General features: G+C 37.2%; 3 protein-coding genes, 1 long non-coding RNA gene and 1 pseudogene across 7 annotated transcripts; 2 read left to right on the forward strand and 3 right to left on the reverse strand.

The window, feature by feature from the left end:
• Window positions 1-449: 449 nt before the first annotated feature.
• Window positions 450-4,034, reverse strand: LOC114749008 (serine/arginine repetitive matrix protein 5-like). Of its 2 annotated transcripts, none has more exons than XM_028937482.1 (7): window positions 3,895-4,034; window positions 3,370-3,440; window positions 2,829-2,880; window positions 2,585-2,650; window positions 2,459-2,499; window positions 1,363-1,437; window positions 450-1,288 (listed from the first exon to the last, which is right to left on the reverse strand). In XM_028937482.1, coding segments are annotated over exons 5-7 (594 nt in total). In that variant the 5' UTR covers window positions 2,461-2,499; window positions 2,585-2,650; window positions 2,829-2,880; window positions 3,370-3,440; window positions 3,895-4,034; the 3' UTR covers window positions 450-771. The 2 variants fall into 2 exon arrangements, with proteins under 2 accessions (XP_028793315.1, XP_028793311.1); XM_028937478.1 differs by having other exon boundaries at window positions 3,370-3,443.
• LOC114749023 (general transcriptional corepressor trfA) lies at window positions 3,366-8,765 on the reverse strand. The gene is made up of 10 exons (XM_028937492.1): window positions 8,410-8,765; window positions 8,274-8,309; window positions 6,874-7,077; window positions 6,591-6,772; window positions 5,575-5,701; window positions 5,274-5,471; window positions 5,136-5,183; window positions 4,137-5,029; window positions 3,987-4,047; window positions 3,366-3,443 (listed from the first exon to the last, which is right to left on the reverse strand). Exons 1-10 carry the CDS (start codon window positions 8,509-8,511, stop codon window positions 3,366-3,368), a joined length of 1,929 nt encoding a protein of 642 aa, XP_028793325.1. The 5' UTR covers window positions 8,512-8,765.
• A 4,576-nt stretch (window positions 8,766-13,341) lies between these two features.
• Window positions 13,342-15,403, reverse strand: LOC114748978 (U-box domain-containing protein 13-like; annotated as a pseudogene).
• A 4,085-nt stretch (window positions 15,404-19,488) lies between these two features.
• On the forward strand, window positions 19,489-21,129 carry LOC114748988 (probable CCR4-associated factor 1 homolog 7). Of its 3 annotated transcripts, none has more exons than XM_028937451.1 (3): window positions 19,489-19,772; window positions 19,890-19,960; window positions 20,051-21,129. In XM_028937451.1, the coding sequence occupies exon 3, from the start codon at window positions 20,103-20,105 to the stop codon at window positions 20,922-20,924; it is 822 nt and encodes a 273-aa protein (XP_028793284.1). In that variant the 5' UTR covers window positions 19,489-19,772; window positions 19,890-19,960; window positions 20,051-20,102; the 3' UTR covers window positions 20,925-21,129. The 3 variants fall into 3 exon arrangements, with proteins under 3 accessions (XP_028793284.1, XP_028793300.1, XP_028793292.1); XM_028937467.1 differs by having other exon boundaries at window positions 19,890-19,952; XM_028937459.1 differs by having other exon boundaries at window positions 19,495-19,606; window positions 19,890-21,129.
• Window positions 21,130-26,200: 5,071 nt separating this feature from the next.
• LOC114748971 (uncharacterized) lies at window positions 26,201-26,908 on the forward strand. The gene is made up of 3 exons (XR_003740518.1): window positions 26,201-26,235; window positions 26,328-26,482; window positions 26,752-26,908. It is a non-coding gene; the product is annotated as an uncharacterized LOC114748971 (long non-coding RNA).
• The last annotated feature ends 123 nt before the right edge of the window (window positions 26,909-27,031 follow it).

Genomic DNA, 27,031 nt, shown 5'->3' on the forward strand with positions numbered 1-27,031 from the left:
TGTTTAATAATTTTATATTACAACAGTTTTTGGGTGTCCAGAACAGGTTTGGGCCAAGTTCTACAGCAAACGGCTTGTGAGTCTCTTGCCTCCGTGAGTAATCTTTAACGAATATGGACCGACAAGGCCCAATCGCCAATTAACTTACCTCCCGAACTAAAATTTTAAAACAATTTCATTGGCTCGTTTACTAGACATTTTGGCGTCCATTTGTGTTTATTACTGAAGTCTTATTCTGATTTAAGTCAATTTTCCACACCTTGGCGGCAAACAATGAATAGCCCGACCTAGACAGCCAGACACCTTGGAACTTCAAGTGCAACTCATGATATCAATATGATAATTAACGGCCACCATTCAACACCCCACCCCAACCCACCCCACCCCACCGGAAACCACCACGGTCGGAGACATGTGGAGTTGCCCGCTTAACATATGACTACGCCGAGTTTGTGTCAAATTTTCGTATATACCAAAACACTAGCTAGGTTGCCTGCAAACACATCGGAAAAATGCCTCCAAATTACGTCTTCCTAGAAACAAGGTGAAAAAAATTGATAGATACTAACTCCTAACCTAACTATAGATAACAATGCTAGCAAGTAGCAACATTGTGGGAATAACTAATCCGCCACAAATGGAGTAATACACGGCCTAGATTAAATTACAAAGCCCAGACCCGGAGAAAATACCGAAAATGCTGCATGGAATATTAGAGGCAAAGCCGAGCAAATAGCTTCGATGGAAACCAAAATGAGTAGATATCTATTTCTAGCCCCTTTGACGCTTTTTTCCAGCCTTGGCAGCACTTCCTTGTGCCTTGGATGAACTTGATCCCTTATCCTTCGTGTCTTTTGCCTTTTCTGTTGAATCAGCCGAGAACTCATTCTTGGCATCTTTTGTCTTTGATGAACCAGATTTGACCTTGCCAGTTGCATTAACATTGGACTTTCCAACACTTTTGGGTGGTCTCCCCTTAGAAGCAGGAGTACTTGATGTTTCTTTCTTGGGTTTTCTTGGGGTTTCTTGCTTGGGCTTAGAATCGCTCTTTGATTTGCTGGCCTTGGGAGTGTCAACGTCGTTGGATTCAGTCATCACTGGTGTAGCATCAGCCGACTTATTGGAACCACTTTTCGAGCCATGATCCTTTGATTTTCTACTAATGCCATCCTCCGATTTGCCGATGCTCTTGGAATCTTTGGCTTTGCTATCAACTTTGCTGCCATCTTTCGACTTATTGCCAGCCTTTGTGGATGCGCCCTTCGATTTGCTGGATGCAGCTCCTCCACTGCTAACATTTACAATTCAGAATCTAGATATCAAATAATGGACGACAAGGAAATTAATTTATGATTTCCACACCTCTTGGCAAGAGAATCCGTAATTCTTCCCTTGGTTGACTGACCAGCACTTCTTTTCCTCTTCTTATTTGAAGGCCTATATATAATCATAGAAAGAGAGAGAGAATAAGAATGAGGCCCCAGAAAAATCTCAAGACATACAGTTAGAAAACATACCATGTATTTTCTGCTACAACAATATAAAGAATCACCAGAGTCAACCGAATGGAATAAATCCAATTGAAATTTTACCATAGGAAAAAGACAATACTACACTAATGTAAATTTTGAAACACGACTGAAAATAATCAACTCATAAATTGATGAATGAAGATGGGCGAGTAAATCTACCTTAGGATCATTAAGTGTCCCATAAGGTCTCAGCTCCATTATTACCACTATGTTTCTGAGCCATCATATTCTTTATTTATATTTATGTCAAATCAAAATATTTTCACCCACTTCTGGTCACCCAATCTATTAGAGATCTTAGAGCTGAAGCTGCCGGTTAGAGAAGAAAAAGATGTTTAATGTATTTATGTTTTATCATTATTTCGTTAATAATATCCTAGGTTAGTTTTAGGTACTATATCTTGTTAATATTTTATATCTTAAGAGGATCAATCTAAGACATTAACAATCAGTAAAGGATATGATATCTAGGATTCTTGGTTTAAGGTTTTGCTTCAGCCTATATTAATACCTAATGTATACATGAGTTTAATTATTGAATAAACAAAAACAGAGGCACACTAAACATGTATGCTTCACTTAATATTATTTGTTTTTCTGTTTCTTAGGTTTTTTTTTTTTTTTTTTTAATTCAGTCCCAGCAAGGATCCCTCTGCATTTGCATTCTCAAGGAGATTAGTTCTTTTCCTTTTTTCTTCCTTTTTTGAGGGGTGGGGGTGTGGAGATGTTTAATTTCCCTTGCAACAGAGAACGAGATAGGGATGAGAACTTGGAAGGGAAGCCCCACCCTGCCCTGCAAAATCATCAACCCTCAGGACATGTTTTGGTCAACTTTCTGAAAGAGATCAGCACCACGCAAGAGATAGAGCAATATTTGCAAACATAGGATGCTTTAATTAAACAACAATAATTAACATAAAACATACATATCAGCTGAAACATCAGGTCCTGCATGATCATCTCCTTCCTGTTAAAGGAAATAACTGACATCATGTTGGATATCGATAAAGTCTAAACAAAAGGCAGACGCCTAAATAAGATTCAGAGTCAACCTGAAGAAGCTCCCATTTTTCCTTTCTAAGATTTAATATTTCTATATCACCATCATCATATGCAACCTAATCAAGATAGCAAACCACTGTCAGAAACGTACATAAAGAAAAACCACCATGAGTTTTGCTTTCCATAGTTAAAATTGAAGAAAGGGTGAGATTATTTTTTGTCGGGAAAAAAGGGAAAAAGCTGCAGAAAAATAGGGTGGGTGGGGAAGGGGGAGCCTTGTAACTTTCAAATCACCTTGTGCTTCTTTTTGGCAGAATCAAAGGACTCAACGGTACCATTGTAATACCTACAAAAAGGCCATATTTCTGTCAATATATATATGTTTTTGATATGTAATAATAAATAAGAGAAGATAGTCAAGAGCTGGCCGGGGCTAAGTAGGAGAGATTACCGTTAGTAGCTAAAAGTCATAAATAGGTAGCTTAGGGCTAATTGTAATCAGATTTTGGAATAATAGACTTGGCCATTTAAGGAAAGACAAGCAAAATAAACAAGAAAATGACATCTTTGTGCAGAACATGTCTACTGAACAAATTGGTTTGTCACAATAACCACCAACACTTGTGATCTAAGTGATGCAAATAGAGTATAGAAATACAATGACATAATTGGTAGAGGAGGCAAAATTAAAAGGTCATCCATAGGTGAATAACACAGACATCCACAAACAACTATTTATGAAAACTAAGAGACCATAATTCAAAGGAAAGTAGAATAAAACGCACTTTCCCTCATCAAAATTTCCACTGCGATAAAAGAATAGCCAAGTACTTACTCACGATCATCTGGCCACCAAACTTTAACACGTGAGCCCACAAGATTTCCATCATATACCTTGATATCAGACTTCTGAGAAAGCATTTAGATGAATTATCAATCAAGCCGGGAAGAAAATTAAACTTCTGAATTGAGCATAAATGGAAGGAACTCCACATGCTTTGAACTAAAAAACATTATTATTAACACATAACAAGATAAGCCAGCATACACAAAGACTTACAAAACTCATTTCTTACATTTACAATAACTTTAAAATATTTCACAACAAAACAATTCAACACATCATAAAAAGAGCAGAAGAAATACAAGGGAGACCGTATCAAATACTGATACTTCACCACGTTAGCTATGGCCATTTAAATTGGTCAAAAATAGTTGACATAATGGCAAAGGTCTAGCTTAGAAATAACATAGCTGCAGAAGATATGTTTCCATAGCCTAAGTAGCCTAATACATCGTGATATCATGCAGTTAACATTTTGCAATTGAAAGATTAAAAAAATGAAACAGGGAGTCATACATTTTCTTTTCCTGGACCCGGAGTAGGTTTCCTCTTCAAATTGGTCTTGGGTGTTTCCTCCAAACACTGTTCATCTTTAATCAATCTTGTACCTGACTTTGGTGAAGATACAGTTTCCTAGATGATTTCATGACAATTTGATTAATCAATTGACTAAAAAAGAGCAAAATATAGATAATAGTTTGATGAGATGGCAGATAATATCAAAGAAACAGGCTACAAGCAGCAAGCTCTAGAGTTACCTTCTCTCATCTTTAGCAGATTTTGCTACATCCATATCAGAGACATTGTCCTGCTTCTGCCTCTTATTTTCCTTCAGGTGCCTCAAAGAGGATCCGATACCCTTGTTGGTCCCATCTTTCTTAGCTGACCGCCTTTTGCCTTCCTGATCACTCATATTCCCACTTGTTTTTTCAACTGAATCCGCCACATTAGTTTTTTTCCCATTTGAGCCACCACCAGGTGCCTTCTTGGAGGACCGCTTGGTAGGTTTTGCATCTGAATCACTTGTTACTTCTGACACCTTTTTGGTAACATCATCTGAGGAAATTACCACTTCTTTGGCCGGCCTTCCTTTCTTATTTGCTTTTCCAGGCTTTTTGGAACGAATTTCATCAGGATGGCTTTCACTGGGAGAAGCCACAGCTTCAGGCTCATTAGTTCCTACCTTTCCTGATGAAATCTTAGCATGACTCTCCTTGTCATTCTCTGAAGGCCCTGCACCCTCAGTAGCATTGTTTTCATGAAGTGAACTGCAAAGGTCCTTCTTGTTACTTTTAGAGTCAGGCATTTTATCAGCATCCCTGTCACGAGTAACAGCTGAACCCTCAGAAGGTTCTGCCAATTTTGTAGAATGATATTTCTTTCTCCTGCTCCTGGTGGCTTGTACTGGCTTTTGTTCTGTACTGTCAACTTTTTTAGTGCTGACATTATCGGGATCTTCATTGCTTGATATATTCACACCTTTAGAGCGATCAGAATTATTCACATCTTGCTTCTTTAGGGACTTTGGATCTTCCAACACGTCATCTTCACTGGACTGTACAATGCCATTGCTCGTGACGGACTTAGAAGACCTACCATCAACAACAGTGACTTGTTCAGGGGTAGCCTTTTCAGCATCCTCTCCAATCACCTGATCAAAATAGAGTTATAACACATTGCAACACTCAGTCGTAATCCAACATATGCTGAAGGATGAAATGTTGAAGCAAAAGGAAAAAAAGCAGATGCATAAGTACTTGTGTTGACTCATTCAACGTTGCTTTTGCTGACTTTCCCTCATCTGCCTGGAGTCAATATAATAAAACCAGAAGAAAATTAAAAGCTCCCATCAGGGAAAATAAGTTAACTCAAGATTAGTTAACTCAAGAGCCTACCGCATTTTCGCTGGAAGCACATGCATCATTTTGCTCCAAACTGCCAGACGTCTCTTGACATATAGAAGCAAGCACCTTACTATAATCATCTAAAGAAATGCCCAAGTTGGTCACTGCTTGTGCTAAGTACGGTTTAAGCTTTGTTGCACAACTTTCCAGGACTCTCTCCCCCAAATTTTGAGCATTTGGTGAAAATTCCTAAATCATAGTGATAATGGTTTAAATCTTAGCAATGAAGGCAAGTTTTATTCAAAATCATAATACCTGAAAACAAATAAAATCAAAATGATCTAACTAAAACCTCATTGTCTTTCTTCACACTGGCTAAGATCGGAGAAAGCAGATCCATAGATATCTCTTCACTTTCCTCAATAACAAGGGTCATAATAGTCTCAATGGATGATAAAACATTTTCTGGATGATGTCCCCTGAAGTTTCAAATGGAGCTGCTCAGCACCATGTCCATATATATATGTATGTGTCACTAGATAAAGACGTATGGGAGATAAGAACATAAACTGCTGAATGCTTATAAGACCTTTTCTGCTGGAAAAAAAAAAACTACGACCATATAAAATCTGTTAGTGAAGACACAAATTTTAAAAAAAAACATGATCATTGGTATATCATAATAGAACTTTTCACCTTATTTCATCTATTAGTACAAACAAACTTCAACAAGAAAAACAAAGTCAGCCTTCTACAGAACTGGAATTTTACATGCCCTTCCAAAATTAAGATAGTACACTGATAAATCAGTGGGATTTTAGCACAAATGTTCTCCTGTGCAAACAATATAACTACCAACAGTCAATACCTGCCAGCAAGGAGTTTATTGAAAGATTACAAGCACAAGAAGCCGAAGGAACTCAGAGTGACACAATAGTCATCAGAACAAAATGAAGCATCACCTTGATGCTAGTCGGATTTCATTTTATGGCACAATGTTGCGTTTCTTTAGTTGTTCATATATAAGGAAGAGGAGAATCAGTGATTTACATCTTTATCATTAGATAAATGGATTAGTCAAATCCAATAGATAACATTCAAGAGACAATGGTTAAATCAATTACAAGGACCTTCATCCACCATTCACATTTGGTCACCTAGAAATTTGCCAAAGCCTCCATCTTACTATAACACATCCAAAATTTTATACAGGACAGCTCAACAGAACATACAAAACTACATTACAAATGCAATAAATTCTAGCACATCAGTATTCACAGACTTCTGAAAATAAAGTTAAAGCATAAATATACAATGACAAGCATAAGATACTGTCTTTATGCTGGATTCATACTCCACAGATCTTACCTAACTGCGTTAAAGAAATGCTGAAACATCTCTACAATCAGGGCGTCACACTCAAGATCTAGCATTACCACACATGATCTGACCTTTGCGACGGTTTCAATAATGGATGTTCTCCTAGCATATGATGGGCTTGATGTATCATATAGATTCTCAAATGAAGATACAATCAATTGAAACACCTCCTGCAAGTAATTATGGCGTTAAAATTTCTTAATTAAAATAATTAATTACATAACAAAGGCCGGGTCAATTGAATCTAAAGGGGGGAAATTATAGAGCACACCTTCATTTGATCATCATCATAAGGAGCATCAGGTGCAGTTATCCTTGTTATTTCAGTGATGCAAGAAGCAACCGCCACCTTCACATCATTATCTGGATGCCTCAAAAGTTCATCAGCAACTAATGCTTTCAAAGATGGTGAGATCGCATTTTGCATAGATTTTGTTGGAGACTGTTCCACCCTTGATAGGTAACTCTCAATTTGCTACAATTTCAAAAAAAAAAAAAAACAATAATAATAATAATACACGTGCTTGTGGAAATGTCTTCTCTAACATGCGCAACCCCATGCAAATTACTTTTGGGAATGAATGCATAACAATAAATAGGACATAGCGTAATAGTAGCAGCAACAGTTCTCAAATGCTTTAGTATGTGGCACAATCACATACGGCCGCACAACCTGCTTTGTAATGTAATGCATCTTGTTTCTTTAGTTAAAAAGGAGCTGCTCATTCACGTTAGTGTAGACGCCAGACAAAAGAGCATATGAAAAAACATATCAATATACCTAATATAGTTCATCTAGACAGCAATAGAGTAATAAAATAAAATATATATACACGCACACGCATAAGATAAACCAGGTATACTGTTAAAAGTTGGAACATAAGTCATGCCAGCTTAATAACAACTATAGTATTTCTAATTGGATTTAATAATCAATTTAAAAAAAAAAAAAAAGCAGTAGAAAACTTAGGAGTCTAAGCATCATCCCAAGAGATCACCCTCTTTTTTGCTACAAGCAATACCATCCCAGAGATAATTGTCAGCACTCAGCAACCCCTTAATTTCATACCCTTCAGGGTCTTAATAAGTTTGACTGCTATTTAAAAAAAGAAAAGAGAAGGACGCATGTTACATATGCTCGGTATTAAGAGTCTGGCAATCTATAAAAAACTGAAAAGGCTCAATACAGCACCCTCGATTTGATCATCTTACTCTACTCACCTAGTCAATAAATGCTTGCATTAGAAATATTTGTAATTCCTTAAGCAGCAAGATACGAAGTATATATCCCAGAATACTGATGATAAAATTCACAATTGAATTGCAGGTGAATGTAAGAATTGTGTGTGTGTGTGTGTGTGTGTTTATCAAAGCATTTATCCAAAAACGTTTGCGCTATATAACATCTCTCCCGAGCAGGGATAGCCAAACGGGGTTGGCTGAAACAAGTCGAAGGAAGATTAAAACGTCAGAACCTAAACAATTCCAGATGCTTGTTTACAATTCCAGGAAAGCCGGCGGAAGTGATTCATTTTCCGAAAGCATCTATAAAAATGGAAACCATATGGAAACTAAGGGGGATGCAACGGTGAAAATTTCCCTTGATCCTAAGATAGATTAACAAAACACGGGAACCCTGCCATTAAAAATGCGATACATGATAGTCCTTACCACCAAAAACACCCTATATCCCCAGAAGATGACGGCCTAACGAAAACAAAAACCCCCAGAACGCGAGTAAGGCTTCGACTAGCAGGGAAAAACCCAAGAAAACAGAAATTGAAAGGAAACAAAAGACCATGCTTACATCAAGAAGGGGCAGGAGCTCGTCGACAGAAGAAGGAGGATCTACGAGCTTATTTCCAGCTTCACGGAGCTGCTCTTCGAGCTCTTTGTCCGCAGATGCCATCGGTACTGCGTGGGTCTCTTTCCCTGGATCTTGGAGGGCTCTCCACTGGTCTCCGCTGCTTCACTCCATCGAAGACCTCGAAATAGCCGAATTGAAGTGAAACAGAGCCGGTTTATGACAGTTATTGGGTGGTTTTCTGGGATAACACAATAAGTTAGGGTTTTTCTGAACTTTTTGGTACTAACAGAAGAGAGCGGAGATAATGTGAATTTTGACGAGAGTGTCTTCCGTAAAATACTAACGACCCTGTACCATCGATCTCAGCCAGTTCAGATTGTATTGCCATTTTGCGTTGTGGGCATTACGGGAGCCTAACTTGGATTTGGCGGGTTCCTGAAATTGGGTTAAATTTGAGAGATAGAATCCGCCTTTGAATTTTCGGTTTCCATCAGACACGTGACTGTCGCGTGCTAGCAACCTCTTTTTAATCTCCTGGCCAAATTTAAATGATGGTAGATTGGGCTGGGCGTAATTGTAATTATACCTTAGTTCTGTGGCAAGAGATTTGTTCTCGCCACATGCTAACGTTTTCAATTTGCTACTTCACTGTTATCATGCAACATGATATTACAATCGAAGATGGCTTTTTAAATTTAGAAATTATACGTTTGATCATCGTCGTTTTCCTTTTGGGCTACAACCTTTGCAATTGAAAAGGATGAATAAGAAAATATCTTTTGCACTGCTCAAACAAAAATCCCCTGGCCAAGTTTTGAGGTTGTTCCCAGTAGTTTCATGTGGCTTTTAAGCTGCCATGACAAAAAGTAGTCGTGTAGGGTGAGAATTGGATTCCATTGCATGGATAGGAGGTTTCTCTGTTTTCTCCAAGTATCTCGTGCAAGGACGGAGTTGGGTAGCTTTTGAAATTTAAGGGCGATTCCATAATGCACAGTCTCAAATTTATCTGTAGGCAGATTTATGGGAGCTACCTTCAAAATAGGCTGCACAATGCAATTCTCATATAACTCTACCATGCGGCATTACTTTGCAGTTCTCGCGATGCAATTCTAGTTTTTTTTTTTTTTTTATGGGATATCTACAGTCTTTTGCAGATTGTTAGACCTCTGCCGGGAACTTCTGCTTAACAAGCCGAGACCATTGAGAGTGGAACAATTATTAGACTGCAGCACATGACGAAGACAAGGATTTGTACAGCCATTTATATGCATTATTGGTAACAGGCAATCTTGAGGTTAGTGGAAGTTTATTGGCAGTGTATTACTATATGTTTTATGTTTTGCTAGCGTAGCATTTAAATTCTTTCGAGTGGACTTACAAATAAATATAGAGAAAAGTGAGTAATGTAATAGATATGAGGACTATGCTATGAGTTCCCATTCATACAATATTCAAAATACCACGGTTTGCACTTTTGTCTTTGTATGCTTCTCATACACTTGGCAAGATCTGAGATTGCACTTGGTCGCCAGATGCTGTAAGCAACATGTTACAGGTGAATAAATCCCTGCCTACCTCCCTCTCCCCTCTCTCTCACACGCACGGGGATAATTATTTATTTGTATGATGCCCTTTAGCTGTGGGGTGAGTTTCTGGCATTGTAAATGAACTGTGAATGGTTAACTGATGCTCAAAGGCTTTAATCTCTTTACTTTTTCCTATGCCTATCCTGCCTCTCTGAAGGGTAACAAGACATACACTTGACTGCTCCAGATCTTGTGATCGATTTTTTCAGATTTACGTTTTTTATTAACCTAGAATGTCTATGATATCTGCATTATGAGTTTGACCTTTCTTGTATGTCTAATATATACACTTCGTGTTTTCCTAGATCTTGGTGAAAACAAGGGCCGAATCTCACTCTAATTCATGCTGTTCTAAAATCGGTACTATTTTAATGTGCTTCCACTTTCAAGTTTTTTGGACACGAGTACAGATCAACTTCCCTATAATGAATTATCGAATGAGTTATCTATTTCTGATGGTATTGGATTCCCATTGCATATATGCGATTTAAGCTGTGATTAGAATAAAATTATTGCCACACATGTTATAGTACCAGTACATGATGTGATATTATTAACTAGAATAAACTATAGGTGAGTTGCTGTGGATGAGAGTCGAGTCAGATCCAGTGACTATTAGAGGTGAGACGTGATATATGATTTGAAGACGAGGTAATTGCATTTTCAACTTCATGCCAACGTTGGTTTCATTTTGAGTGGGCTCTTAGTAGGAGGGAGTGAGAAGGATCAAAGAACCCGATGCCAACATGTGGACGTAGAAGCCTAACTGCAAAGTCATGATAAGAAATATACTCGGATTGCTTGGGGACAACAGGAGGTAAGTAGCAAGTTGGAAACTAGAAGCCAAGATCATTTATTCAAATACTTGCTTTAGCGTTATTTCTAATGTTACTTTCGGTCCTCTAAATATAAGATTAACTTTGTCCTACATATTATATCACCAAAGTGAATCTTATTTTTATGACCGGAAGTAGTACGTCAATTGCTAAATTTGATCTGACAGGTTTGTGGTATGCGTTTGAAAATTTTTGGTGGCTACTCACTACTCCCAGTTCTAGAGGGAGATATACATTGACTATTGAATATGTTTTGCTTGATTAATATTACCGTTATTTTGGGGTCACATGCTTTAAAGCCATAGATGGATTTTGATTTCTGTCTCTTTCTTTTTTGGCCTCCCCTTCTGCAATCTTGAAAAATTCAATGCATGCCCACATTGAGCAAATGAAAGGAAGAGCACAACTCAGTGTACCTCCAGATACTTGTTGATAATTGGAGAAAATCACAATGTGAACAACCTAAATATGGGTAGAAGCACCTTGTATCAAATTTGATCAACGACCATATAAGGACCAAGGTTGTAATAAAATTCTGGGTATCATTGAGATAACAGAATAGTCTTATGCCATGCCTGTGTGGGTTTATACCTGTAGAGTCATAAAAAGGATCTTTTAAAGAGACATGGACATTAGGATGGAATCCACGTATGAATTCTACACTGGACCTCACTTTCACATCTCGTTGCCTCTCTTTCTAGATTATCTCCTAGATGAAAGTGCGCGCGCGTGATGATCCTTCAGAAGCTTTTACCCTTAAAAGGTATGCTTTTCTTTTTGCTAATTGCTCAATCGGCGGTTGGTTGCTGAGAATAACATTTTGCAATCATTCTATCAGTTTCCTCCTATGACCTTTAGCTTCTGCTCATTTTCAAAGCTTTTATTTACTTAATATATCTATACGTTCAAAGGGTCACCGTCTGCATAAAAAGAGCTGAAATCATACCATACTCTCCCTTTACTCCTGGAAAAGCAACAAAAATGGAACCACGTAGTCCCACAAGACATTTATTGTTGAAAGCATTGAATTAAAGGTAATTGCACTAACTGTGACAACTCTGCGGAGGGTGTAGAGAACTTAAGGGTTTGGTGATAAGTCTAGGGTTATTGAAAACTAAGTTGTTTTGGCAATGTTCTTTCAACGTAGGCGGACTTCATATTGTACTGTTGGATGCTTATTTATTTATTTCACATAGACAGGCTTACCATGTCATTCCCATTTTGTGGATCTCATATGATGTACAGTCCTGCTGTCCTTGACTATTGTACAAATGAAGTAGCACCATGTGCGGTACTTTAATAATTTCCTACACCCTTCTTGTATTTGATATATCACGTAGCATAAACAAGCATAAATTTAGTGTTCTCATTTGGCTAAACACCCAGAAATTTCCTTCTGTGTTGCACAGTACTATAGTGGCAATTACTCTTCAGGTGTTCAAGTTTTTACCCTAATGTATCATGAAGCTTCAGAGCCATTTTCTGATTTTTGCACATTATCTATGAAACAAATTGTCAGCTTTCGTTTTCGTCGCTCTAACTGACTGTGCTTGAACTCTGTCTTTCACAGCAAATATAACTTGAGAGTCACAAAAACCATAAACCAATAATCACTGTAGCTTAGAATGTTTACCCAAGAGTCAGAGAAAAAATAAAGCAGCCATCAGGAAGTTACAGGTTACTGAACCCCACAAAACCTAACATGGTTAAGACGAAATGGCATTGATATTTTTTTGCAAAGAACAGGTCAGCTCTCAACAACTAGATCCCACGTGGGATCTTTCCATTCCCCTTGAGATCTGTGAGGAGCTGCTGTAAGAAAATGGTTCAGTGAAATAGGTCTCGGCATTAAACAGGCAGTATTTAATGGCGTACTTAAACTAATAGAGGTAAGGGGGTTAATAGCTTACAGATCCCACTGTGAATGCCTAATTAATTCCATAAGCTCTTATCATTTAAAGATTCCAAAAGACTTGACACATGGAATCGATAAACTATAAAAGGAAATAATTGCAGTAAGAGTCCCTGCTAACGTGGGAGATAAAATCATGCTCTATAACATCAATTAGAAATAGTGAAATGTCACTCACAAAAGAAAAAAAGGAAAAGTAAAATAGCTATGTCTTTAGTAGGACACTGGCAAGAAATAAATGTTTCCATGACTTGAAAGCAACAAGGGAAGAATCTCTCAAGCAGAAAATAAGACTCGTATATTTATCGTTATTTTAAAATATTTTAAAAAGAAACTTGACAGTAACATTTTTTCGTCCAAGCATCTTGAATTTAGAGTTGTCAGTTATGAACTTGTGATTTTATCCTCCAGTCATGTCATACCACCGATAGATACGAATCCCTCCAAAATGATCACTAGAATTTCGATCGTGCCTTCAGGTCTGAAACAGAAAGCTTTCATGTTTAGAGGATTGGCAATCATATTGAATACATAGAATCTGCCACTGAGACCCACTCAGAAAGAAAAGCAAGCAAAGAAGCACTTGGATTATTATATGTTATTAATAATTAAAATTATCAATATTTTACATGTGCTAGCAAATAGCTACAGGATCAAAAGCTCAGTAAAATTATGATTTTAAGAAAATCAACTACATGGTTTATCCTCTTCAAATTCGACATCCCCTTCATCAACTAAAAATGTTCAAAACGACAGGCTCTTTGAAGTCGAACTTGAAGTGAGTGACTTGAAATGTTCTGATGGAACAAACTCCTGAGGGATGTTAGCCCTCTTTACAATTTTCCTCATGTTGTTCTGCAAACTCTGTCGGACTAACTGCTTCACTGCTTTCTTCTCCTCGCTCATCATCTCCTCCTCTCTCTCCACGAACCTTCTAACACCTTCGTGAGGCTTTGTACAAGATGATGAAGAGCCACACATAGGAGCAGAGACATTTGCATGTACAACTCCCGAAAACCTGTAATGTCCTTGAGGCTCTTTTTTGTGCCAGTGGGGTACCCATAAGTGTCAACTCTAGCAATGATGATACAATCCCAGCTTCAATCATGGCCTGCTTGTCGCCATAAGCTTTGTGTGCCATAATCATCAAAATGTAAAATGCCTTCTTTTGGCATCCTGGTGCATCATTCCAGTTTTTAATATATCAATCAGAATTGGGGAATGCATCTGGCGCAGCACCGATAGCTTTTTGACCCTCTGGTGTTGATGCCAGATTGCTCAAGATGGGAAGGACCCTTTCACTCACCTCCACGTCTCCTACTGTGGAGCCAAATCGGTTTCCAAAATGAATGACATACTGGTTGGGAAGATGGAGAGATTGTACAGTGCTCGCGGAGCATCTAGCTTAGTGTGCGGGCTACATGTATTCTCTAAATTTTTAAGGGCTCTACCAAGGACAGGTATTGCCCCAAAGGATCCAATAATTGAATCTAAAGCACTCAATCTAAGGAAATTTGCAACAATCGCTTCAGAGATTGAAGAATCCAGAGTAGTAGGAGATTTAATGAGTTTTAGCATCTTGTGAACAGCGCCAACTTTGACAATGGTTGCTTGATTTCTGTACAAGAAACGATTGAAACAAACAAACACAGTCAGAACAGAAGTTAAGAGCCTGAAATCGACCAGGAAGCCAGAAAGTTCTATCAAAATGAAAAAGGCAGGCTTATTATTGGGAAAAAAACCTAGTTTAACAGCATAAATAAATAAATAAATAAATATATAGAACTAACGAAAGCCTGGGTGAACATAAACATAGGAACGAAGTAAGAATTATTAGGTGCAAAAGGGAGAAAAAGAAAAAGAAACTAGCCACATTCGCACATAATTGATCGTCAAGGTGAAAAGACAATAAAATCTAAAATATGAAGAGAAGCCGACATGCAATCAACAAAGAAAAGCATGATAAACACCATATGACCACCTACATGCTAAATGAGTTGAAGGAAGAAAATGATGTAACATAATTTAAGAAAATTGGGAACTGAAACCATTGGATGAAAACTGAACTCACGGGTCATTGCCGAACTCTAAACTGAGCAACGCATACACAGAAGCGATTTGAGAGTTGGCGTCTTCCAAGTCAAGCATCCCAACCAGAGGAGGAATGACTCCAAGCATTGCGAGAGTCCCTCTGACTTTCAAGTTTTCCTTGGCGAGCAGTCTAACATTTGATCCCGCCACTTGCCGCTTCCTCAAGTCCTTTACTTGCAACTCTTGCACTCCTCCGATGCCTATTCCTTCTTTTTCGTTTCGACCCGATTCTGGGAGTCTCCCATATGCAGAAGATCCGATAGTTTTTTGGACTTCTCATTGGAGTTACGCTTGGAGTTGGATGGTCCCTGCATCTGTTCTCAGAGCTTCTCCTTCGGGTTCCCAGAGGTTGATATCGTGGTTGAGGCAGTGGAGCTGAATTCGTCGCAATGGGAGTGCCGATAACGGGAGCTGTCGCCGCAGCTCACGGCATCAAAAATGATGCGGCGAAATGAGGAGGCCGAGAGCGCATTCCATAGGCAGAAGTGGCCGCCGATGGCTGCATTCGTAGTAGGATCGTGGCGATCAATAATCAATGGTCTGACGTTGTTCCGGTGACACTTTGCCATTCTCTAGTAGCCTACACTGGGGGGAGAGTGGGGAGAGAGAAGAGTGCTCGAACGGGGCAGTTGAGACAAAGTTATAGGAAGTCTGGTCAATGATAACAGTTCACTGTTCTTGCTATTTGTACCGAGTTTTCCGCATAAGCCCGATTCCATTTGTTTTCCTCCTTATAAATTAGGATTTAAACTGTCTTCGGCCTCTGGATTGAAACGGTCATTTCACAAGATTTTTTATTGATATTCCCAATTCCATCCATTCATAATGTAAAATTGATAGGCAATTAGTATTATAGTTCATCCATCGCCAATATAATTAAGTATAAGACATGATTTATTATATTGCCCTTGCAAAATAAGAAAATCACCTGTAGACGAACTCTTTGCTTCTTCTTTTTTTCCTTCCCTGCTTCTTGAATTTATTCAATATACACGCTGTTTGAACGTGGATATGACTAGATCTATACATTGATTGCAACGTAAAATCACCTTCTTCTTTTTTAACGGTCATACTAATTTCTAAACATTTTAACAAACAACCCTTTTCGTAAAATGGAGGTGGCACATCTACGTTAAGAAAGAGAGGGAAGATCAAAAAGTGAGAAGAAGAAGATGGTGGAGGGGAAAGTGCCTCGGGATTCAGGAAGATTTGGAGGTGGATGGAGGTCACTGTACCGTACTGAATGTTTTGCATAAAAGGAAACGATTAACGCCGTGGCTACCAAGAGACAGCTCATGCAGTGTAAATAAGGGAAGCTTCTCGCACGCCGGTATTGTTTTTATTATTCTGGGTCCCCGAATCCCCTGTGGTTTTTCAGCTCATTTTTGTTTTGACTTTGAAGATGTACGAGGACCGACGATGTCAAGGTACAGGTGGCGGTACACTGTGGATATGGCTCAGCATAGCAATATATTAATCTCAGTTTTAATTTGCACCCGAGCCGAATCAAATGTAAGTCTTAATAACATAGTCATTCAATAAATTATGGCTTACTAAAAATCACTCCGTCAGCTTCTTTAGTGTATGTGTAGTGAAAGATATCAGAGTCTTATAATCCAATAGCATCAAATGTCTTTCTGATTTTTTTTAAAAATAAATGTGAAGATGTGATTTTTAAACTTTTTGGTAAAGAGTATATGGACAAAAAACTGCTAGTAAAATGAAAAGGAAATGTGGGTACCTCTTCAAGTGGAGATTCGAATCTTAGTTCGTCAGGTTATAAGGAACTAATCCCTTCCGTTAGACCCAACTCCTATTGGTAAATGAAAAGGAAATGTATGTATATGCAAATTTCTCCACTGGCTGGCACCAAAAAAAAAAACTCCATTGGCACCGGTAGCTGTGGCGCCCCATAAAGACCGATTGATCCTTTTGAGGGAGCCATCGGCCCATTGGGCTCAAATGAAAATATAGGCCCAACTAGATACATTGGTCAATGGCAAGTGGAAACTGAAATGGAATTTGAAGCAGTGTTCATTGTGACCTTGCGGGGTTATTTTCCAATTAAAGGACGGATTGTTTATCCTGTCGCCATTCCCATCTCTTTTTCCGATGTAAGGATATACTCCTCCGATCTTTAATATAAGACCCATTTAACTAATTTCATTAGATTAAGGAAGTTAGGTAAATTAGTTAATTATAAGAAATGTGACACATTTTTTTTAAAATACCATAATCATCTTTCTTAATACCTCATTTCCCTCTTTTACTTGATTATGGTTGAAGGAGTGTCTATAGGGGTAATGTAGAGAAAATTGATAAATATGAGAAATGGGTCTTGTATTTAGGACCAAAACCAATTCAATAATTGAGTTCTATATTAAGGACCGGAGGAGTATTATTTTAAGATATAAGTGGCTTTAGCCTTTTAGGATCTTGATGGTGTTTCAAAGTATTTTGAGATCTTACATATTGTGATTAAATTAATCTTTTAAATTCAATTGTCATTTCCTTATATCAATTGCTTATTCCCCACCCCCAAAAAAATTTATCTCCATTTCATCCCCCCCCCCTCTGTTTACTGGCTACAAATTTTTAAACATGCTAGTTGTATCTTTAATTTTAAAGTCACATGCCCTTGTTCGATTTCTTGTTGACCTGACTCTGTTGGTAAGCTGTTGGGTTCATTGCATGTAGGGTCATTGGCCCTTAATAGTGAAAGCACTTCTTTTTTTGTCTGAAAGAGTGCAGCGTCTTGCATCCTACAGATTCATTAAAAAACTTTTAAAACCCATCCAGAGAGATTAAGACCCTCCCAACCCCTCACTATTAAGCGGTGCACAGCCACAACAGTGGGCTGTGCTGCGAGTGTGCATAAAATCACGTTTCATTATCCATGACGAAGGAATAATAAGTATATTAAAAAAAAAGCTATATGTATTACATAAATTGTAAAGCTCACCTCGGTGTTTTGTAGCACAACTTTTGATCTCGAATCCTATGTAGAGTCTGTTTAGAATAATTTATAAATAATTTTTTAATAATAATTTACAGAATACGAGATAAATATATTAAAAGAGTTTTGTTTTGATTTATGTAAAACGTGTTTATAAAAAAAATCTTAAACCCTCCCAAATAAACGTGGAGGTAAAGTTCAAGTTCATTCCATTTATTTTTCTAAAGTAAAGTATGCATTTATGATTAAAAAGACGTGCCAGTTCGCCCTTTATGCGATTCTTTAGCTACAGTGTGTCAGAAATTTGAAGGACAAAAGCGAACGAAGTCCAGACGAAAACCTTTAAAGTTATTCTATTTGGTTATTTGATGTGCAGCGTATTTCGCCACATCTGTTGAAATATTCCAATTCACGGCCGCATTCAATTATTTGCTCTCGCCGGCCACAAACGGCGTCCAAGGATTCAAATCCTATTATTTTATCACCACCAAGACGTGCGAGCCACTTGCGACACGATCTCTCGTATTCTCCTGCGCTTCTCTGAGGGATTTTTTTTTTTTTTCCGTGAGGAATCTCTACAATAGTATTTAATTTGCTTTACGTGATTTTATCATCAGGAAATGGTTATTAAACAATAAAAAAGGCTAGCAGAAGAATATCAGAGGCAGAGGAAATTGAAAAGACTTAATTCAAAATAAATGCAGAATGAGAACTAAAGATGGGTAATCAATCACTGCCATTCATTTACACTTTGGCTTGGTTGCTTATAACCGGACAAAATGATGACCAAATACGTCCCACAAATCCAAAGGATAATGCAGTGATGGGAAATTATTTGAATTGGAATTTACGTTCCGCAGTGGAGCCTGCCATTTTGGACCATCCGTATGAATATTGAGTATGATGGGGACGGAAGTGATTGCCCTTTTCCCCCCAAACTTTATATTTTATACCCAACACCATTATTGCCCTCACGTTCCTTTCAATTGATGCCGGACTTGGTCCTTGATTAAGACTCATTTAAATACACATTATCAGTATCTTCTAAGTTTTTTTTTTTTTAAGTAAGAAAAAGAACATGGCTTCACTTTTTTCATTCAAAATATAATTAATACGATTATTAATTAATAAATATTATACAAGATGGGATAATTATTTTTACCATAATGTTGAATTCTTACATTTAAAATATGCTTAAAATAGGAATTTTATGTCATTAAATCATAAGTTCCTGACAAATTGGCGTGATGCTAAATTTCAGGATTTTATATCATTTAGTTATGCTGACATTTTTCTTTGCTGTGTTAGGAAGATTTGAGTCCTAAACTTTTATTCAACCTCATCGCACTTTTGAATTTCGATACTCAGTCTAGACTCAAGTGCTCTATTTATGCTTATTTATACTAACTCTTAATTAGTCTGGCCATAAAAAACCTTAATTCCTAAAAACGGAGAACTAGCACACGCCATTTTTTTTTCAAGATTTTTTTTGGGTTTGCAATTATTGATTCCGGCTTAAACTTTTTCCTTTGATTGAAGATTTATAGGAATGTTTGGATGGAATCAATAATTTTAAAAATATTTTTACAATATACAAAATAAATATGTGAAGAAATTTATTTCGTTTTAAAAAAAATACTTCTTATTTTTTTGTGGTTCCAAAACACTCCCTTGATCTTGAAATTGATATTCTAAAATCAAACTTTAAGGGGAGTGGCATGGTCAGAACTGAGAAGCGAACGACTGGTATTATGTTGTCGCAGCCCAACTAGCAAACGACTTCATAACTACCATCGTGGCGAGCCCTTTTCAGTCGGTGAGCCGCCCTTGCCCTTGTAGTCGGTAATCCAGGACACCCCGCCCGCGCCTTTTTCTTTCTCTCCTGTCTGTGGTCAATTCTTGGATTTTTTCTTCGCGAAGCAAAATTTTCGATTCTAAGTGTGAGATCTGCGAAATTCAAGCCTTTCTTTCTTCAGTTCAAGGTCTGATTTCTCACTCCTCACTTTCTCTAGCGTTAGGGTTCTTACTAAAATTATACTTCTTTTCGAAATCTTTACTCCTCGTTCATTAGTGGATTTATTGTGCTGCGCTCTGTGCAGATCTAGCCGGATCTTGAAGATTACTCTGTGATTCGAGGCTTTATTCCCCCAAATCTGCTTTAGGTCCCTAGGTTCTGTATTCTTGAAGATTTCTTGTTGTCTGTGACGGAGATCGGTTTGAAATCTATTTTAGATTTGAACGCTTAAGCGTCTTTTTGCAGATCTGGGGTTGATTGCATTTTCCGCCTTGGTGTTTGGATTTGTTTGTCGGAAATGTCAATACTACAGAAAGGCGATTCGGTTCAAATCAGGGAGGTTTGGAAGGACAATCTTGATGAAGAGTTTGCGTTGATCCGTGAAATTGTTGACGAATATAATTACATCGCCATGGACACGGAGTTCCCCGGTGTGGTTCTTCGCCCGTTGGGTAATTTTAAAAACATCAATGAATATAACTATCAAACACTGAAGGACAACGTTGATATGTTGAAGTTGATCCAACTGGGGCTCACCTTCTCCGATGAGCACGGAAATCTTCCTACTTGCGGCACTGACAAATGTTGCATTTGGCAATTTAACTTTCGCGAGTTTAACGTTAGCGAAGACATCTTTGCGAGTGATTCAATTGAACTACTGCGCCAATGTGGAATTGATTTTAAGAAGAACAATGAGAAGGGCATTGACGTGAACCGATTTGGGGAGCTTCTGATGTCTTCAGGGGTGGTGTTGAACGATCAAGTCCGTTGGGTCACATTTCACAGCGGGTACGATTTTGGTTACCTCCTTAAGTTATTGACCTGCCGCAGCTTGCCTGATACACAATCGGGATTCTTTACTTTGATCAACACGTACTTCCCTACGTTGTATGATATTAAGCATCTGATGAAGTTCTGCAACAACCTCCACGGAGGATTGAACAAACTCGCAGAATTGTTGGAAGTGGAGAGGATTGGTGCTTGCCATCAAGCCGGGTCCGATAGCTTACTCACGTCTTGTACATTTAGGAAGTTAAGGGATGTGTTCTTCAATGGCTCCACAGAGAAGTATTCTGGGGTCTTGTACGGGTTAGGTGTCGAAAGTGGACAGGCTAATTGAAAGAAATATAATTGGTTGTAGAGTAACGAGTGTGAGCTTTTTGCTTGTGTACACCCCTGCCAAAAAGTCGTCGTTTTCTTGTAACCTTTCGTCTTTGCTTGATCTGCCACTGAAACCTTGGTGGTTTTGTAGCTTGAGTTCTTTGTAAATCGCTTCAGTTAGTGTTTCAATAATAACTTATGATAATTCCTTAGGATTGCAGCCATTTTTCGTGATCACGCTGTGTGTATCGCGCCTGGTGCTTGGTTTGAGGACTCTGATAATCAAGCTCCGTCATATCATTTTGAGCAAACCTATATTACAAGCTCGCAGAAACAGTGCATGAGTTAGGATTGTATGCTGCATAGACTACGGAAGACAGATATCGGCCATATAAAGAACTGCGTTCTGAGGGAGAAGATCAAAGCATCTCCATGCAGGATACATCATTGCACCCTCCCTATTCACAAATGAATTTAGTTTCATTTGTAGAGAGAATAACAGTTAAAAAAACTGCTCATACAAGGGCATATATCATAACTAGATACGAAACACCTTGCTTGACTTTCTTTCTTGCATAATTAGAAAAACGATTCAGTGTTTTTTGATTCGGTGCTTGCTTGTTAGGTTTAATTTCAATTTTGATATTAAAAAACTATTATCAAGCCACCTCCATTAATTTATGTCAGCCGCAGTTAGTCCTTGATTTAACGATATTAAGAATCTTTTACGCGAATAAATAAAGTGTAAAACTTCATTTTTGAAAATAACACCGATCTGGTATTATGAGATGTGAATAACATGAGATCAAGGGGGTGTTTGGAACATCCTATAATGACTTTTTAGAAGCATTTTTTCATAAATCGAGATAAATTCCTCTACATATTTATTTTGTATATCGTAAAAGCACTTCTGAAACCATAATTTTGTTCTTACTCAAACACCCCGTAAAATTGATACAGATTCCTCCAACTCCAACCACGTGGGAAGGAATGGTGACGTCTTGCAAGCCGCAACGGTGATCCCTACTGTAGTTTCTTTTCTATTTCAAAAAAAAATAACATGTGAATGAAGTTTCCGAGTGTTCCCCCAAAAAAAAAAAATTGAAAAAAGCACTTTGCGGTTTATCGATGGATGTTAATGAATGGAGCCCCTTTCTACTGCACCCCTGGTTTTTCCTTCTGTGATTTATTGTTATATAGTTTCTGTTCAGAAATTAAAAAAATAAAAAGAATCGCAATATGATGCTGTTTTTGCTTTTCAAACTCGACATTGGATCTTTTTGATGTTACTGGCCAGGTAACAAAAACAAAGCGTACTATACGACATTAAAATTCGCCAATCCAATTCAAAAGTTTCATGAATGATGATTTGGCTCAACGAAAATTCTGTCCCAAGATACAGGTCGTGGTAAAAGGTTGTCAAACGTAAGATTATTAATTGATTTGACTAATTTTATGGGCTTCATGAAATTAAATTTGAAAAACGACACCGCGAGATAAAGGACTAGCCATGGAGTTTGGACATGTTTATGTGCCAGTTTGGAGCCATGTTTGAGTGGCTTTTAAGTGACTTTTGGCTTTTTAATATGTTTGAGTGTGTTTGAAAGAGTTTACAAAATTAAGAGCTTATGCTAAAATAACATATTTAAGTCAAAAGCTAAAAATTGTAGCTTATAGAGTTAGAAAAATGAAGAGAGAAAGACAAAGTATGGGTCCTGTTTTTTTACTCAAACAAACTTATTTTTACTCAATTATAATCGAAACAATCTTTTATCAATTTTATTTTTGCAAACTAACTTTTTAAACTCCAATTCAAATACAATTCATCTTATCCAATTTAATTTTTACCTAATCTTACTTTTCTAAAAGTCAGATTAAAAATAACTTGCTTTTTCTACTGCCAATTCAAATGTACCTTATAAGTTAAACTTGCAAAGTGGCTCCTTGGCTGCATACCTATGCTTTGGGACTGTACTTTGCTCCTTTATATAAATATATATATATATGTATATGTATATATATGTATGTATGTATAATATGGTAGTATATTTTTTAAAATATATTTGTTAAATTTTTATTTCATTTTATACTTGTTTTTAAAAGTTTGATTACGCAGTATTTATACACATTTCTTTATTTTTTTTAATTAATTATAAAGTGAATGAAGGATGAGCTTACAAATCCCCAAAAAAAAAAAAATCCAAAGCCGGGAGGAGTCGAATTCCAAGAGATATAACCGATTACATGTAATCCTCATGCATTCCTGTATTTCCGTTGTTTGGTTTGTCCAATGTAATGGCCATTACATAATAGCATCATGATTACCTTAATAATTGTGATAAGAATTACATTAAAAGGCCCACGTAATCCTCATTTCCACATGCTGTAGTCTGCTATTTTCTCATATGCCCTTCACTCTTCTCAAGTTTTCACTATCTTCTTCCTCCTCACCTTAAACCAACTAAACAATCTGGAGTGCCATCCAACACCATGGAACACTTTGTCTAGATCAACCAAGATTAAAAGGTTATTTTTGTCTTTTTTCACTTTAGTAAATACTCCTCCGGTCCTTATTATAAGACCCCATTTGACTTTTTATTTGGTCCTAATTATAAGACCCCAATCCATTTTGTCTCTTATATTTATGCATTTTTTTCCAAGATAATCCTTCTAATAATGATAGTTTTAGCCAATATACTTAATTAGCAAGGATATTTTAGGAATGACAACACTTATTTATTATAAATAACCAACTTAACTTACTTCCTTAATCCCCTCAAATAAGTCAATTGAGTTTTATAATTAGGACCGGAGGAGTATTAAAAAAAGAAGAAGTATATTACACCATTCCTAATATTGTACCAAACAACCTGACAACGTTGTTCCTAACACACCCAACAATATCTCTACTCTGTAGATGCCATTCAAGGATATCTCCTTCCACATCTGCAATCTCCTACTTCCAGTAACATTAATGCCACATCTAATCCAACTATAAAAGTCAACTGAGAACAACTGTTTATATTTCAAGCCTCTTCTATTCACACATGGTCACCTTGTTTATATGCTTTTTCTGATGTGCCTTTGAATACAAACCTAAAGAATGTAAATACTAATCCGAGGATCAGTTTTACAGAACTCACAAATGGACGAGGCGTGCATGTCATGCCTTTTGTGAGTTTCATTTGCCAAAAACTCCCTCCTTCAGTGACCATGCTGGCTAATTAGCCAGACATTATTTATCCATCTCCCTCTCTTCTCCAACTAAGAAAATCCAAGCTAACTCATGAAAGCACGTTCACGCGAGCCCATACAAAATTCTCCCAGCACACATTTTGAACAATCTTATCACTATTCCAAACAATTAGACATATCAGCTTCAATACCAACGTAGATTGTCAAGCTCGTCCCTCCTGATATCTGTATCTGCATTAAGTATCCCATTCATTAGAAGACATTGCAAATATGCTACTTCCTCACTTTTCTCCCAACACACATTTTCCTTAATAAGATAATGCTCTGATAACAGACAATTCAATCTAGCATAATTTTTATATTGTAGTATATTAATAATAACTAATAATTACGTTGTATAAAAATTATATTAAGCTATATTATCCACAAGCGGTCAACAAAAAATATAATTTATTCTGCATTTTACCAAATAATACACAGGTTCCAACTTGTTTTAAACAAAATTGTGTACTTTTTTTCTTTGCTGACTATAGATTTTAATTTATACATGACACCACTATATATATATATATATATGATGATGTGGCCACTAAATTGGTTTTTTGGGGTAAAGTTAGCGTCTGCTTATTTCTTCCCCAACCGCCAATTTTTAATTTGATATTGTCCCTATCCCGGCGCATTCCGGGAACTCTGCCGCCAAGATCCGGCGGCGACTGGCAATTTTCGCACACTGCGGTACGCGCCCACTCTAAATTTTAAGTTTACTTCAGTTTGACGACTAATGCTACTCTAAACAGCTGACCAGCTTTCAAATTTCTGTCTTGGCCTTTCTGATAATGTTGGACGAGTATTCGATAATTTAGGGTTCCTGGCATGGTTGTTAATTGTTAACAATTATAAAGTCTTCTTGCTGACTTCAAATTTTGTTTCCTCTTGCAGATCATGAGCAGTCTGGTCGAGAGGCTTCGAGCAAGAACAGATCGCAAGCCCATCTACAGCATTGATGAATCAGACGATGAAGCTGATATTTTGCCCGGGAAACACGAGCCAACTCAGGAAAAGTTTGAGAGGATAGTCAGAAGTGATGCGGTATATTTATTGGGTCTTTCCTTTTCATTTCAATGCTTTTCATTAAGTCAGATCATTTTAATTTGTTCACTTCTATCTAAAATGTTGTTTATTTAGAAATATTGCAGTGCTTAGTGGGTGACTGAAAATCTACATTAGTTCAGAGAAATACTTTTACTTCCCTATTTCATGTTGTTCATGCACAATAAGATATTCAGCACCACTTGAGATGCCATTGATTAGAGATATGAATCTTGACATTACTTCGATCCTTGAATCATATGGTAGAGGATAACTGGATAAGTCCTCTAAAATTTGTTTGTGGGTCCTTCCCTTGCAACTTGGGATAGAATACTGCTGATGCTAAAGATATAATATCATATATTTTTGCATTGAAATGTAGGCTTTACATGTTAAGAAACTAGATGGAGGATTATTTTTTTTTTTTAATTTTTAAGCACATACTAGGAATATTATTCGTTGTTGCTCATTCAATCATTCCTGCATATTCTTCTAATAGCTTGAGATATTGAGATGAAATGGTTATTGACCGGATATCAGATCCTTCCTAACCAATCGATCAGTAGTTTGATTCTCTCCTATTCCCCTTATTGAATTATTCTTCAGCATTAGATACGGTAAGGCTTAGTCCACACTTTAAGCTGAAAGAACATTTGGGTGAAGCTTACGTGTTAGGGTTGATGATAAAATCATTTATGAGCCTCTTCAATAATTTTGAGGGTGAATCGGCCCTTGTCAGTCCTCATAAAATTTAACAGTTGAAACACATTACCATTTCTTTCATGGAGAAACTTTTGGTGATTTTCATTGCTTATAGTATCTTTTTTTCTTCATTTTGGTGTTCTTGGTTTATATTGTAAATGTAACTTTTCCCACCTTGTTTTGATGTTTATGTCTCATAACTACAGAAAGAAAATAGTTGTCAAGCTTGTGGAGAAAATGGAGATATTTTAAACTGTGAAACATGCAATTATGCCTATCATCCTAGGTGTTTACTTCCACCACTTAGATCTCCTGCTCCAGACAATTGGAGGTGCCCTGAATGTGTAAGCTTATTGCTTGTACCCATACCGGCAGTATGCATAATATCTGTCTACTTTGGTGGAAGCCTAGAATTATGATGCTTGTTTTTGTGCAGGTTAGCCCACTTAATGATATTGATAAGATATTAGACTGTGAGATGCGCCCTACTGTAGCTGATGACAGTGATGCCACAAAACTGGGGTCAAAACAAATTTTTGTCAAACAATATCTTGTTAAGTGGAAGGGGCTATCATATCTCCATTGCACATGGTAAATTTGTTGGACTCATCTCCTTCAAGTCTAAGATAGTGTCTTTGCTTTGGCATTTTGGAAATCTTCTGAAGTCCTCTAATGCCTGCTATATTTTGTGTCCCATTTCGCACTCCCAGTCTATTTATTTTCTTATTACTCCTAGTATGAGTTTAATTATATTTCTATTTTGCTTAAGAAGCCTGATTTTGAAAGGCGTTTTATTTGCTCTGAATCTGTGTATCATTTGGGTACTGTATATTTACTAGTGACAGTTCTTTTTAACTTAGGGTGCCAGAAAAGGAGTTTCTGAAAGCCTTCAAATTACATCCTCGCCTAAAGACGAAAGTAAATAACTTCCATCGTCAAATGTCATCAGTTAATACTTCTGATGAAGACTATGTTGCCATTCGACCTGACTGGACAACTATTGATCGGATTATTGCTTGCAGGTTCAATTTTTTGAAGTTCTATCTTCACTGTTCTGCATATGCAAAATAATATGAGACAGTTCTGTTGTAATTTATGTTTCTTCTCCTCTACTGCAATCAATATTTTTCTTATTTGTCA

Source organism: Neltuma alba, unplaced genomic scaffold (genome assembly GCF_004799145.2).
Source record: "Neltuma alba isolate B1F8T4 unplaced genomic scaffold, ASM479914v2 tig00000945_pilon, whole genome shotgun sequence".
Lineage (NCBI taxonomy): Eukaryota > Viridiplantae > Streptophyta > Magnoliopsida > Fabales > Fabaceae > Neltuma > Neltuma alba.